Source organism: Cibotium barometz, chromosome 55 (assembly GCF_041138505.1).
Source record: "Cibotium barometz isolate CiBa-2024 chromosome 55, ASM4113850v1, whole genome shotgun sequence".
Lineage (NCBI taxonomy): Eukaryota > Viridiplantae > Streptophyta > Polypodiopsida > Cyatheales > Cibotiaceae > Cibotium > Cibotium barometz.
Window position 1 is genome coordinate 9,036,498 of NC_141100.1, and position 15,109 is coordinate 9,051,606.

At 39.3% G+C, this 15,109-nt stretch overlaps 1 protein-coding gene and 1 long non-coding RNA gene across 4 annotated transcripts; both read left to right on the forward strand.

Moving 5' to 3' along the window:
* Nucleotides 1–666: 666 nt before the first annotated feature.
* On the forward strand, nucleotides 667–2,847 carry LOC147607336 (uncharacterized). Of its 3 annotated transcripts, none has more exons than XM_086790483.1 (2): nucleotides 667–1,427; nucleotides 1,628–2,230. In XM_086790483.1, exons 1-2 carry the CDS (start codon nucleotides 890–892, stop codon nucleotides 1,690–1,692), a joined length of 603 nt encoding a protein of 200 aa, XP_086646609.1. In that variant the 5' UTR covers nucleotides 667–889; the 3' UTR covers nucleotides 1,693–2,230. The 3 variants fall into 3 exon arrangements, with proteins under 3 accessions (XP_086646609.1, XP_086646608.1, XP_086646607.1); XM_086790482.1 differs by having other exon boundaries at nucleotides 1,620–2,229; XM_086790481.1 differs by lacking the exon at nucleotides 1,628–2,230 and adding an exon at nucleotides 2,315–2,847 and having other exon boundaries at nucleotides 669–1,427.
* A 1,731-nt stretch (nucleotides 2,848–4,578) lies between these two features.
* On the forward strand, nucleotides 4,579–8,260 carry LOC147607337 (uncharacterized). Its single transcript, XR_015264705.1, has 2 exons — nucleotides 4,579–7,713; nucleotides 7,824–8,260. It is a non-coding gene; the product is annotated as an uncharacterized LOC147607337 (long non-coding RNA).
* The last annotated feature ends 6,849 nt before the right edge of the window (nucleotides 8,261–15,109 follow it).

A 15,109-nucleotide genomic window follows, 5' to 3' on the forward strand; every position in this document is an offset into this window, starting at 1 on the left:
TGGTCGAGGGCTATTTTTCCTAAACCCTAATAGGCCCCAAAATGAATTCGGATTTTTCCTAATGCCCTTTGTGCATCAATGGCTTTGTGGCAACTATCAATTCAAATGGAAGAATGCCCTGCTAGGCGACACTAAGATGCTGAATTGTGCCTTGGCATCCATGTGGGCTTGGATGAGCTACAACATGCTGAATAATCCGTCGTAGTAGCTACCGTTTACCACAGAGCCTGACATAGTGATAGATGCATGATCACTCATCAGGTCTGATGATGGGACTCTCTATTTTGTACTTCATCTTAATAAATAAATAAATAAAAACATATATATTGGTAGGCTTATTTGCTCTATTATTTTTGTAGAGGCAGGACGGCGACGTGGCAGGTAGGCGGTGCATAAATAATGGGGGGGCCCGGGGTGGACGCTGTTGATGATGTGTGTGCGACAGTGACGTGACGAAATGAGAGGACGTCGGCCACAGGGCGGGCCTGCCGGCCACAAGCTGGTCTGATATCTGATCCCAAAAATCGCTGGGACAGATAGGGCGGTTCCGGCGCTTAAGCCGCTGCCGGTGCGGGCCGCTCGTCACTAAGCGCGGCGGCGGCGGGCCGCGGAATGATGAGGCCGTTAAGACATCGTCTTCGTCCCCCCCCCCCCCCCCCCCCCCCTCTCTCTCTCTCTCTCTCTCTCTCTCTCGCATATAAATGAAGATAGTTGCTTCATGCAGATGTAATTGCTGGGCGGGGGCGAAGCGCCCTGCCCCGACACTAACTGTTCTAACTCCACCTCTCCCTAACCCTAACCCTTGCATGTAGGTCTCTCTCTGCATTTGCTCACGCCAATCTCTTTCTCTCTGTGTGTGTGTGTGAGAGAGAGAGAGAGAGAGAGGGGCATGTCCTCCCCATCTGGCCTCACCTCTTGGCCTCGCTTGCGCTCTTCGGACAGCAAGGCCGGCCCCCGCAGGCCGGGCAAACAACATGATTCTATCTCCTCGGACATTGACAGAGAAGTCGCGTGGGAGCGCAAGCGAGAAATGTATGTGATCGACGAGCTTTGCGCCGGCCGCGGCCATGAGCTAACCCCCGGAGACGGAGACGGTCGTGGCCGGGCGGTCGCACGGAGCGTTTCCGACTGTGGAGAGAGGTCTGCCGGAAAGACGACGCGGAAGAATAGAACAAGGAGCTTGACTGATGAGGACTTAGAGGAGCTGAGAGGATGCATTGATCTGGGTTTTGGGTTCGGTTGTGGTGAGGACTGTGATCTGCAGAGCACATTACCGGCTCTAGAGCTCTATTATGCGATAAACCGGCAGTATAGAAGCCGCTCGTCGCCTGTGTCCCCTCTGGATGGGCCGCCATCACTCCACAGGACCTCCAGCGGAGAGAGCGCTTGCAGCCCTCTGAGCGACTCTTGGAGAATTTCAAGTCCTGGTATGTCTTCTGTTTGCACTCTCCTGCAAAGCCCTTGGTGTAAGCATGTTTTTGTGTTGCTTTTCTTTTCATGCAATGAATTCCTAGAGGTAAATTGGCCGCTTCTGCTTGGTAGAGCAAATATGCCCTGCAATTTTGTTCTATGGCAGTTGCCGCCACACTTGGTCCAATGTCTAAACTGAGAACTACCAGGTGCCCAGGTGCACCCCAACGGCTACTCAATGGCCATAGCCCCTCACATTGGAAGCCTTCGGAGCCCTTCTAAGTGAGGGGGCTTGACAAGCCTCACGGCGGCCCCGTCTTCTGCAGGGAAAGACCTCCACAAGGCCTTCCCCTATGCCGACGCGGGCACAGGGAGCACGACTTCAACAGTGGTTAAGCCACCTTCTTATGATGACACTTCAGAATGTAGAATGGTGAAAATGATCATGGCAGTCTAAAGGTTACCAGTAACTGGATGACCATGACGGAGTGCATAATAGCTGTTGGCATGGCCATTCTCTGTAAATGTGCAGCCGGGAGCTCCCCTGCAGAATGGCCCTACTAGAGGCGCATTCTATGCCACTTTGGTACAATGTTAGAAAAAAACCATCCTTTACTGTAATTTTCATGGCTCAAATTGAGGAAAACAGATTGTAATTTTGTCTGGCCTTGAGTTTGAAGATGCAAAACGAAAATTTTAGTTATAAAACTGATTAACATATGCAATTGTTCAATAACAACCGGATGAGTTTGAAGATCAGCCTTTTTTCAAACTTAATGAGAAATTCTACAGAAGTAAATTAGTGGCTAGTAACACACTCTCTAGGAAACTTTCATAGCTTTAGTGAGCAGTTCTATAGAAGTCAATGGACAGCCATTTCTCACACTCTGCCTGCTGTTTTCAGGTGACCATCCCAGCCAAGTGAAAACACGGTTGCGGCACTGGGCTCAGGCAGTTGCATGTTCCATCAAGCAAGGTTTCAGCTTGTAGAGAGAGAATCTTACAAGTGTGAAGCTGTGTGGCACAACTGCCTGCTGTGAATAGTTGAGTAAATGACTCTAATCTTTGGGTGTAATAACTTAGCTGACAGCTGACCTTGTTTGCATGTGTGTTTGTGTGTGTGTGTGTGTGTGTGTGTGTGTGTGGGGCTTGGGGGTGGGCTAATGTTATCTTAGTTTGGTGTCTGGGAGTGGGCTAATGTTAATGAAGTGTTTTAATGCATGGAGCTGATTGCTAACATGGAGTGGGTGAGGAGAAAGATTGCACTGCTGCTTGGAATGTATGCAGGGGGCATCTCCCACCAAACAGTTGGTATGGTCGCCTTTGAGTCGGTGCTTATGTGGGATGCTAATCATTCTTTGTATGAACAATTCTCTGAGTTATGGCATCAAAAGTAGGTGTTCTGCTTCATTATTTTGTGAAGACTGTTCTCATGCCATTTTGTTTAACACCTGGATGTCAAATGTGTTTGTTCTCGGGGTCACCCTTGTGCAGCAATAGGTTTGAACACGAAAAATGCATCTGCTAAGCATATTTTTGCAGTCCTGACTTGTTTAACACCTGGATGTCAAATGTGTTTGTTCTCGGGGTCACCCTTGTGCAGCAATAGGTTTGAACACGAAAAATGCATCTGCTAAGCATATTTTTGCAGTCCTGACTTTCTAATTCATACTATGGATCAGAAACGCATGGTTGAGTTGGTTGAGATAGCTAGGAACAGGGTCATAGTGTGTGTGTGTGTGTGTGTGTGTGTGTATGATGTGTGTGCCCACAAAGAAAAAAATCATGTAATAAACCCTTCTTTATTTAGTAATTAGCTGATGAGGTGAGTCCTCTCTCTTGGGCTCATGATAAAACTCTACTAATCATAATTATGGTTACCCAAACTACCATTATCAAGATAGTTGAATAGCCTTTTGAAACTCATGATAAAACTCTACTAATCATAATTATGGTTACCCAAACTACCATAATCAAGATAATCGTATAGCCTTTGGAAATCACGACTTCAATTATGAAGCCCAAATATTTCAGCAGGACTGACCAGTAATGTGTTCACCATATGAGGTCTATTGAAACCTTTAACTTGTGAACAAGTAGATCTGATGATATAGAAAGTTCCTTGAGTTCTTTAGTTAATTGAGAGCTAAAATCCTTTCTTTAGATGCATCTTTTCACTATCAAGAGAGATCTTTTAGCTTGAAATCTGTGTAATACTTTGCAATTGAGTAAGGAAGATGTGCCTAATGCATTGTGATAGATCTATCGAGGATTGAGGGAACTAGCAAATTTTGTTCTAACTAATAAGCTTAGAAATGAAACTGTAATATAAGCCCAAGGCCTTTATATGGGAGTGAAGGGGGGTATTAACCTATGCTTGATGCGACAAGAAAGAGAGAGAGAGGGAAGGGAGAGGGGGAGGGAGAATGTACTTATTACAATAGACTAATCTCTACATTGAGTTTGTCCAAAAATAAAAAGAACAAGATGCCACATCCTCATATAGAAAATTTAAATCAAAATAGGATATTACTTCATATCTAAATCCATGCATATATTACCTAGGAAATAGTAACATCTAGAGAATTCAGCTTTCATCTAACAAAGAATATCTACTTAGAGAACTCACCTTTCATCTAATAAATAAATGATCAATAAGAAAATGTTAATAATCGAGAGAAGTAACGAGTTCCACCTAGAGCATACAATTTTTGCTTAGCAAATGAAAAGTCTCTTCACATAGAACAATTGCAACCTAGAGCATACAATTTTTGCTTAGCAAATGAAAAGTCTCTTCACATAGAACAAATGCAGATTAATTTCCATTAGAGAAAAGGTCTTACATCTAGCAAACAAGGAGATTTACCTAGAATTTCATGTTTCATTTGATGAGAAATAGAAGAATGTTTCTAGAAATAGAGTTTTAAACTTAGAAATATGAATGTCTAGCTAGAAAATAGGATAAATCTAGTAAATAGGAAACCTTTATATAGATAAAAAAGGCTTTCAATCTTTAAAAGAGTTTTAAACTTAGAAATATGAATGTCTAGCTAGAAAATAGGATAAATCTAGTAAATAGGAAACCTTTATATAGATAAAAAAGGCTTTCAATCTTTAAAAAATGTGAAGACCAAAATATATAAAATAAATTTTTATCTAGCAAAAAAACTTAAAAATGTGTTTATGATATAAATTTTGCAAGACTAAGGAGCATCGTATTACAAAAGTGGACCATGCGTATTTGCAATTAAAAAACTTCTAGATAATGAAGCAAAATGTAACGCTACTTAGGTTTGCCAATAGTGCTATACGTTGTTGATTCATTATCTTTTTAGTCCTTTGTTCACTTTTATGATGTTTATGTTTCAAGCCATCTAGTTTCATTTATTGAGATATGGAGTTCAACTAGTGTTGAGAACATTGATGATCCGCTAAGGTGATAGATTTTAACTTATACCACTGGCATAGTTGACGAGATTATGGTTGATATGGTGTCAATGGATGATAGATAATGTGAATGTGAGCCATATTTAGATTATTAGAGTTTTAGCATTTAGATTATTGGAATAGAGCATAGTTATAGTGTTAGCTCATGAAGTTGGGTTCACAACATGAACTAACCATTGTATGTTGTAGTGTGAGTACTTTCTCTCATAATATACTCTTATCTCGTTGGTTGTGTGGTTATAGAAAAGAGAAGAAAACTATCATTTATCTCTCTTGTGTCTTGTTGTCTCTTTTGTGTGTTTGCTTGCAAGGAAATCAAGCTCTCCCTCTTCTCGCATTCTCTTTATGGTATCAAAGCTTTGGTTCATGTGAGAGTTGAGAAGTTAAGGAAGTGGTAAGAACAAGGCAAGCAAGTAAGCGGTAGATGACTAAGGGTATTTCTATTTCTTTGCCTCTGACAACTGTGATTGATGTGGTAGCTACAAGTAGATAGGGAGATGACTATTTCAAGTCGAGGCATCCTCTTGCGTGAAGGAAGATGACCTTGTTGTAATGGAAAGAGATGCTATACTATTTGAAATTTTGTGTGTTTTGGTGTACTTTTGGTCCTGTCGTGGCATTGTAGGTAGTTTGTGCCAAAGTGTCGATTTTGACTATGTATGTCTAATTTTTGGTTCAGTTAAAGTTGCGGGAGGAATTTTGTTGCAAGACAATTTGACAAAAAATTGAAGTGTTACATATGTTGGTGGATGTATGTTTATGTAATTGGTTTACAAATAGTTGTAGTATAACAATGTAGCTATTTACATGGTGGTGATATATGGGCATAGGCTTATAATGGACCTGTGATACTTTTTGTCTCTTTAGGAGGTCTTTTTTCTTGGAGCGTATGTACGCACTCTATGAGTGTGTAAGTGATCTTATCATTTCACGTCACTTGTACTTCACTCATTCTCATTAGTCTACTTTGAGTATTGTGCATCCATTTATCTCTTCTTATTTGGCAATGCACAAGCAACGTTGTCCACACAATACTTCTGTTTTGCTAGTGCTGGTCGTGGTTTAGGAGTAGTAGAACAAACTCATTATGTAGATGCGATGCTGGCCATTTCATCTTTAATCCCAAGTGCAGCATGTCATACTTTAGCTGAAATAAAATATGTAGGAAGACGGTGCGATATAAGACTCTACGTGTTGTCGGTTCATCCTACCCGCACCGTCTTTCCATTGTTGCTTGTTCCTCCCACCACCAACCCACACTGGTTTCTAACCAGTTAAATTGCCTATACAATGCTTGTTCCTCCCACCAGCCCACACCGATCTCTAACCAGTTAAATTACCTGTACATAGGAATGTTCTTTCCATTTTAAATAAATTGAACATATATTATGTACATATCATATTCTTGTTCTACCCTGCATGTCTGAATCCAAATGAGCGGCATGTTCTTATATGAAGTTATATTTCATTTTGTGTTTGATTCATAGAGACCATAGATGGCATCAAGGAGGGTTGGACCAAGTCCAGGGTTGGTAGAGAAAGCAACAAGTGAAAACACATTGTCAAAGCAAAAGCTGAAAAAGAGAATCAACCAGCATGTGAATGCTCTGAGAAAGAGAAGGAAAGCCCATAAACATGTCGAGTTACTCATACCTAAGATTACCTTCATGAGAGTTGTGAGACAGATTTGTGATGAATGGAAGCTTAGGATGAGATGGACCGGAAATACAATATGTTCCCTTCAAAAGAGGCTACAGAAGACTTGAGTATAGACTTTTTTATTGATAGTTACATTTGTTCTGCCCATACGCATAGGGTCACTCTTATGGAAAAAGACATGCACACCTGTAGGCTTATAAGATACAGATTTGAGAAGTTATTTGCATCCTATACCATTGAGTGACCCTAGAGCATTCAATATCTTGAATGTTCCACTAGCTAGAAAACCTACTGATGCAAGTATTAAGATTGAGGATGTTACACATGATAGGGATACTAGGACTGTAGATTAATTAAAGACTGAGAAGGGCAAAGAACAGATGGCTTCTGAGGAAGAAAGGAGAATTGATGAAGAAAGAATAATGGAAGATGAGTTGATACACCTTGAAGAGAAGAATCTTTAGGATTTAAAGAATGTACCTGGACAACTTGTTGTGTTCAGGTGAAAGATTTTGCTAATGGTACAAAGTATCTTGATATAGCACCTTCAGATACATATATGCTATCAGAGAGAAATCGAGAAATAAATGATCTTGTGATCTTGATATCTCTCAAGTATGTAAACTATCTTTTTTTAAAATTTATCTACTGATTTGTTTTTTCAAGATAAATGCCTAATTTATCCTATTTTTTTTCTAGGCTTCTTTTGGCCACCCTACCCCCAAAGGCTATTTCTTTTTTCTATTTTTTAGGAGCCATTAGAGTGTAATTATAGTTGATATCAGAAAAGAAAGACATGTTTCTTGAATTCCATGCTTGGTATGTATGGAGAAGCCAAATTGTAAGTTTTTAATTTTAATAAAGATTGTGTTTAATATTCAATTTGTATTAGATTGAATAATTAAGTGGTTTGTTATTTTGCAGGCATCTAAATGCATAATAAGCATATTAGAAATACTTCATCCTCCACTCCTCAACAAGTTTTTCATTTTGCCTGCTGCTGTAAGTTATAGTAATATAAATGATAACTTTTAAGTTTGTGATAAAGCTTTAGTTAAAAGTCTAAACAAGGACTATCATTGCTATAGGTTCCATTACAAACTGATTGAAGCTCATGTGGATGGAGAGTGGTTGCAACAAACACATGGAGATACATGCAATCAAAAGTTTCCATTAGACATATCAAAAAGAGTAGTTGTGAGTATTTTCGATAGACACATCAAAAAGAGTTGTGAAAAATTTAAATATTTTACTTAAATTTTCATATCCTACTAATATATACTAATTTTCGTTATAATTTTTTACAGTTCATAACTTCATGTTATACAGACACATACATTTGGTGAGGGAGAGAAAGGGCAATCAAATTAATGCTCGATAATCATGTGGATCTTCTTGTAGATCCATATTCACAACCACCATCAATCCTATCTATGATGGCAAAGAAGCCATCGAAAAAGAAAGGAATCTCCACAGTGTCTCCAATGAAATTTGGGTCATCTTCAAAGAAACAAATGACACAGAGAAGGGAAAGACTTATCGAAAATAGAAACAATCTAAGCAAAAAGAGGCCAAGTAAAAGAAAACATCCAAGCAATTGGAGTCCAAGCCGATCAAGGAAGGCGAAGAGGCCAAAGCTTCTATGGATACTAACCTACCAAAGTAGATAGTTTTTTTGTTCTCATACATTGTAACCAACCAATTTGTATAGATACCATTGTAATAAATATATATATGAAATTAATATTAAGTTTAGTTTCTTATTTAATATTGGTTATCTTGTCTTAATAATGTTGAATAACTATTTTATAAAATGAATCGACAAGACAAGATAGATGGGTGAAAAATTATATTGTATTAAGAAAACTTCAAGATTATAGAGGGCAAACATTTCATATACAACTAAAAGTATTTTTGGATCTTATTCCCACCATAATACCATCTACCTTAAATTTGTAGTCTGATGGTATGTCATCTAATAGAAATTCCAAGGAAGTACGCACATCCCTTAATGTCCATTTTGTATTTATAGGGATGACTCTATTGTCATCATCACTCAAGTTGATTGTTAGGTCATACTGCACAAATTTTTCCTCTGAATCCAATGGCATCCAAGTCTCTCTACTCTTTTTCCATTATATGTACTCTAAGCAAATGTACAAGGTTTGTCGAGAGATGTTGTATGCCATCACCATAGTATCAATGCAAGCATTACATTTTATAAGATCACCCCTATGGATGATTTCATTCACTTTCCATTTTGCTTCAACTGGATTATCTAAGTCAGACTTAGATATATGTGTAGATATCCACATTGCTTTTGTCCTCTTCATGTTTGCTTCTCGAAAATATGCCACAAATACATGGAGAGATATAAACCATGATAGTCTAATCCTCTTAGAAATCCTTCTTGCTTTCATAGACTTCTGAATATCTAAGATAATCTTGGATTTAAATGCTAATAGAGTGCCTTTGTCTAGAAAGTCCCAATCTTGGATTTAAATGCTAATAGAGTGCCTTTGTCTAGAAAGTCCCAATCTAATGAATTTAGGTGGTATAGCCAAACTCTCCCGTCTTCCATAAGCTTCTAGTCTTGTAGGGACAATAATATACTTAGCATTGTACAAAATATCTGTTTATTAATGAAAAAAGTAGATGGTTGATCAAAAATCAATACTTTCCCAAGATCAGCATACATGGCTTGGAAAGTCCTGATGAATGACTCCACAGGTTGCCACTCAATGCTTGTTGAAACATCTATGACATATATAACACATGTGAATAAAACCATAGAATCATAAAGAACATAAATAAAATTATAGAAAATATCTTACAATGAGCTTGCAATGTAGATCTTGGAGTAGAAGGATCCATGTGCATGTCTCTTGTCGTGTACACATGTTGCACCTTTGCCTTCCACCCATCTTTTTCTACCTTGAATTCCAAGATACGTCCCTTCCAATGGTATTGTACTAAGACTCTTCTTTACCTTTTTATCCTATGAGGATCTTTGCATGATAGTTGCATAGTCACCTAATAGTTTAATTTGAGCTTTACACTTTTCCACACGCCCTCATCATCTTTAATATTATGAAGAATGCATGATGAAATGGCATTAGGAGTGCAACTCGGGTAAGACTGTTGTCTTGACATTGTTAGATGATGATAGAGGAGAGGATGATGCAAAAAGATGACTAGAAAGAGGTGCAATCATGGTAGATTAGAAATTCAAATTCATTTACTCATTTTGGGGAGAACCTAAATTTTAAATTTTTACTTTTTGAAGTATTGACATTTGGCACGTGAGGACAAGCCCTTGAAGTTGAAACTCACTAAAGTGACATTAAAATAGCCGTGCAGTATCACATTAAAGTGGTGATAACCCAATTAAATAGCCAAAACTAGTGAAGTTAGTAAAAAGTGGATATGACACCCAATGTCATATTTATGGTTGAATGTCACATTTCTATTAGTCCAAAGCTTAATCAAAGTCTGGTACAAGTGATTAAAATGTGGTCATTTTTTTAACGTTTTTGGCCCTAATGTTACATGATGTCAGAATACTTTTGAAGTAGAAGTTTGAGATAAAGGATTTGGGTGAGCTATGGTATTTCTTCGGTATAGAGATGGTGAGCTTACTTCATGGCATTTTATTGTTATAGAGGTATTATGGCTTGGAGATGTTATCTAAGTATGGTAGGATAGGCTATAAGCCTATTTCAATGCCATTGGAGGAGTAGAACACAAAGCTTTTTGTCAAAGATGCAGGTGAGCTTTTAGAGGATCCCACTATGTATATCCACAAAGTGGGTAGCTTAATCTATATGACATTAGTAGTCAATACTTCAGCTATGTTATTGGACTTGTGAGAGTTGGTTCATGGAGTCTCTCAAGAATCCACACTTGGATGCGGATAGATAGATTCTTAAGTACATAAAGGCGTTATCTAATTATGGACTTTTCTATGAGGCTGGCATAGAGATACAACTACATGGGTACACAGAAATTGATTGGCCTAGTAGTATCATAGACATGAGATCTACCAGTGGCTTTATGTTTTTGTACCAGGCTATTTTAGCCAGCTTACACATAATTCTAGCAGTGTCAATCCTTGGCTTCTAGCATATCGATGCCATTTCTTGATGTAGCACAACTCGAAACATTCAAGGCACGATTCACCATATCCATGTGTGTACGTGCATGATCTAAACTATGCACCACATCCTCATCTGGAAATCCCTCTATGTGTACATGCTCCTTTAAGTTAAGAATATGATCAATAGGACCATCATAGTCATCATCGCACAAAGACTTACAACATATCCACACATGAGAGATGAATGGAACCATCATCCAGAAGATCACTTACCCTGGAATCTCCAAGGTCACTGAAGTAATCCTCATAGGTTCATCTCCATTAATAATGGATCTAAGTGAAAAGTAAAACTCTCTAGATCCATATGTACAATCATGTGCCTCCTATGATATCTCACCTGAGTAAAATCAACACTACTCTCATGTTCAATGCCTGACTGCTCAATATATGCACTATACTCACATAAATGTTGCGAGATAAACTGTGAGAACTACGAGTAAGGGTATCGTGAACATCTCCACATGCAAAATTCCTACAAGAATAGCCTAATAGATCTAGCACAAGAAACTCAGGCATGTGCTCATGTGTATCCTATGACTCCACATGTGAAGTAACACTAACCTCATGTGTGCTAATGGATTAATAGAAAGAAATACCGGATAGTTGCCTTGTTGTGTATAGAGGCGAGAGTATAGGGGTGCTACTATGGAAGCTTGTGAGGTAGCTTAGATTCAAAAGCTACTTGTGGCGATAAGGATGAGCCCATGGATTTTGCCATTGTCATTTATTATGATAACACGAGTAGCATACAACTAGCTAGTAACCTAGTCTATCATGTTAGGATGAAGCACAATGAGGTGCATTATCACTTTATGAGGGAAAAGGTTCTAGTTGGTGATGTGGATTTGGTATATATTAGCACATAGGATTAGGTGGCTCCTGACATCTTCATGAAGACACTTGTAATAGAGAAGCTCCACAGGTTTAGCAGCCTACCCGGAGTGTAGTGTGTAGGGTTGAGCCCCAGGGGGAGTGTTGAGATATCAAGCTCAACTAGTGTTGTGGAGACTGACCCACTTGCATGATAGATTCCACACTTATGCCACTGGTATGGCTGGTGAGATTATGGTTGATATGTCATCAGCGTGGATGACAGGCCGTGTGATAACCACATTTGGATTACTAGAGTATGGCATAGTTATAGCACTAACTCTTATAGTTGGGTTCACAATATGGATCAAGGTTTCCATTTAGGTTACGAGGTTAAAAGAAACCACACCATAAGCCTTTGTAACCACACCATCAAAATCTAAACCAAATATGGGAGTGGAGATCTAAGGCAGTGCCTTCGACACCACCCCAAAGCTTACATAGTTATGGAGAGTAGTGGCTACTACAACCTCGACTTAAGAATTGACACCATCCCTAGAGAAGTCAAAAGACTCCATGACCACCAAGCAATAAGAGGCAACACCATGCTAGTGTGTAGTGGCCTTACCTCTTTCCATTCCCATCAAAAGAAGAGCCACTTACCACCACAACAATGCAAAACCCCCAAGAGAGTCATACACTAGCCCCTGTGGCATTGCCACAACAATATGAAGGCTTAAAGGGATCACCAAGGTCCCACAATAGCCCTGTGTGCCACATCGCAACTCGTAGTGTTGGAAAACTAGAACCCAATCAAGTGCACTAGCAATGCCTTATCACAACATGCATCATCGTGGATAGCAAGCAATTTTTTAACTTTATTCATTGAGCTCACAAGGCAAGTTGGAAGCCTTAAACTTCTTCCTCTATATACTATTGTGATCTGCCATCATGTTTGCTATTCTCAACATCTACCTCATGCTAGTACTTCATCTCCCTCGCCTCCTTGCTTGCTCTGCGTGCCTCACGTTGCTACTCCATTGCCCTTGACCCCATTCACTGCTCTTGTTGTATGCTACTGTTGCTCTGCATCTCCCATACTACACCCGACTCACCACACGTTTTGTGCACTCATTGGTGTCCATGTTGGCCTCCTTAGGTAGTACGCTTGCATGTTGTGCACAACCCTTTTGGCTTTGTGCCCATGTTGATTTGACCACTAGGCTCCCTTTGGCACCTTACACTTGTGTGTCTTAGGTCGCTTGCACCTTAGCCCGAGTAGCCTCATGGGCTCGGCTCACAGGCCATTAGTGGGGGTGACCAGTGTATGTGGGAAGATAATATATATATATATATATATCGGCTTACAACACATACCCACGTCGCGTAGCCTGATGGCATCAAACTTGGGTTCTCGCAAAATGGGACCCAACTGTTCTATACGCCCATGGGTGGGGGGGTTGAGTAGTGTAGCCTCACTATGCACCCCGCATGTGTTTTTTTAAATATTAAAAATTAAAAAATGCAAAAATAAAATTAGAAGAAAATAGGGAATTTCTCATAAAAGAGGTGGGGAGGTGCTGATCAAAAATAGGAGGTTAGGGATAGATGGGGGGGATAAAAGGTTTATTTCTATGTTTTTTATTTTTTATGTTTTAAAAAAAGAAAATAAAAGGAAGAGGAGGGTATTATTGGGAGGGTTAAAAAGTAAACAAGAAGAAGGGGGTTTTAAATGGAGGGGATTATTAGGAGGGCAAAAAATCAAACAAGGAGAGGGGGTTTAATTGAGGGGATCAAAAAGTAAACAAGGAGGGGGGTTTTAAATTGAGGGGATAAAAAATTAAACAAGGAGGGGGTTTTTTGGTGGGGAGGGGGGTTATTTAAAATGGGGAGTGGAGGGACTAGTTAAAAATATAGAAACGAGGCTTAGGTTGGCTATGTGGGAAGGCTAGTGAGGCTCATGGTGGGTAGTAGGGGGCTTCGTTAGGTTTATGAAAGGCTTAGGGAGAGCCATATTAGGTAGGGGATGGTTCCTAGGTAGTTTAAAATTACGAGGGGGGAGGGGGTTAAATTAAGGCGAAAGGGAAATTTATTAAAATAAAATAGAGTAAACTAGGGGAGTAGAGGGGTTAATTGTTTGGAGTGGAGATCAAGGTAGCAACACACACCTTGATGTAGCAAGCAGGGAGAGATAGATAGGAGCACAACACTCGAATGAAATGATATGATAAGGTCACTTACACACACTCATAAGAGTGTGTACATATATGCTCATGGAAAAAAACCTTCTAAAGAGGAAAAAGGACTCTAGCCCATTATTAGCCTATGTCCACACATCACTATCATAGAAATGGCTACAAATCCCTCCTATAGTGATTATGTGAACATATATAGGGATTATGTGGCTGATAAACCCCCAAATGGCAATAAGCCCAAAGATTTGTGAAAGCTTTGAATTTCTCTCGAGAGCCTTTGTGAACATATTGGCCACATTGTCGTGTGTGTAGAGAGACATAAGCTAGGCTAATCTCTCTTGTAATAAGTCCTTCTCTCTCTCTCTGATATAATGATAATGCACCTCAATGTGATTTGTAAGTTTTCATGCCGAAACTCTAAATTTTCACATCATGAAAACACACACTTTCCATAGTTCAGTTAGTCTTTGCCAATGGCTAATTCATCACGCCTACTTTGCTTTTGATTTAGCCACCATTTCTATTGTTTTAGTTCATATTTTTGGTATTTGGTTTAGCTTGTTTAGATTTCAAAATCACTATCTCTCTCTTTCTCGCTCTTTTTTATGCCATTATCTACTGTAAAAATCGCCACCACCCATCACCACCCATCACCATTTACACCTTAATATGAAAGCTAATTGCATTCATCGACATTATCACCACATCTAAAGGATTGGCGCCCTAGTTGGGAAGGATCATATAGAGAAGATTTCATTTGCAACTCCTACTCCCACACATTACTATTAATAGCACACGATCATAAAAACACACAAAAAATCACATCCATAAGTTTTCATGCCGTGAAAAAGTCTAACTTTTCATGGCATGAAAACACAGACACACTTCCCATAGTCTAGTAAGTCTTTGCCATGGCCAATTCATCATACCTACTTTGCTTTTGATTTAGCCCCACCATTTCTATTGCTTTAGTCTATATTTTTGGTATTGGGTTTCCATTCTTGTCTTGTTGAGCTTTCACTTTCACTTTCAATCTCTCTCGAGATCTTTTTTATGCCATTATATTCTCTAAAAATCACCACAACCATCACCATCACCATCACCATCACCATCACCATCACCATCACCATCACCATCACCATCACCATCACCATCACCATCACCATCACCATCACCATCACCATCACCATCACCATCATCATCATCATCATCATCATTTGAACTTATGGGAGCTCGAATTCATCGACATCATCACCACATCCAATAGATTGGCCTCCTATAGTTGGGTAGGAGCATACTCATGCTTGCATTTTTTGTCTCTTTGAATGTTCTTTCCATAGTGTTGATAGTATTGCTAAAATGCTTCTTTGCCTAAGCCAAACTGACATGCGTCACATAACATTATTGACAAAAATCATGTTTTCATGATTGT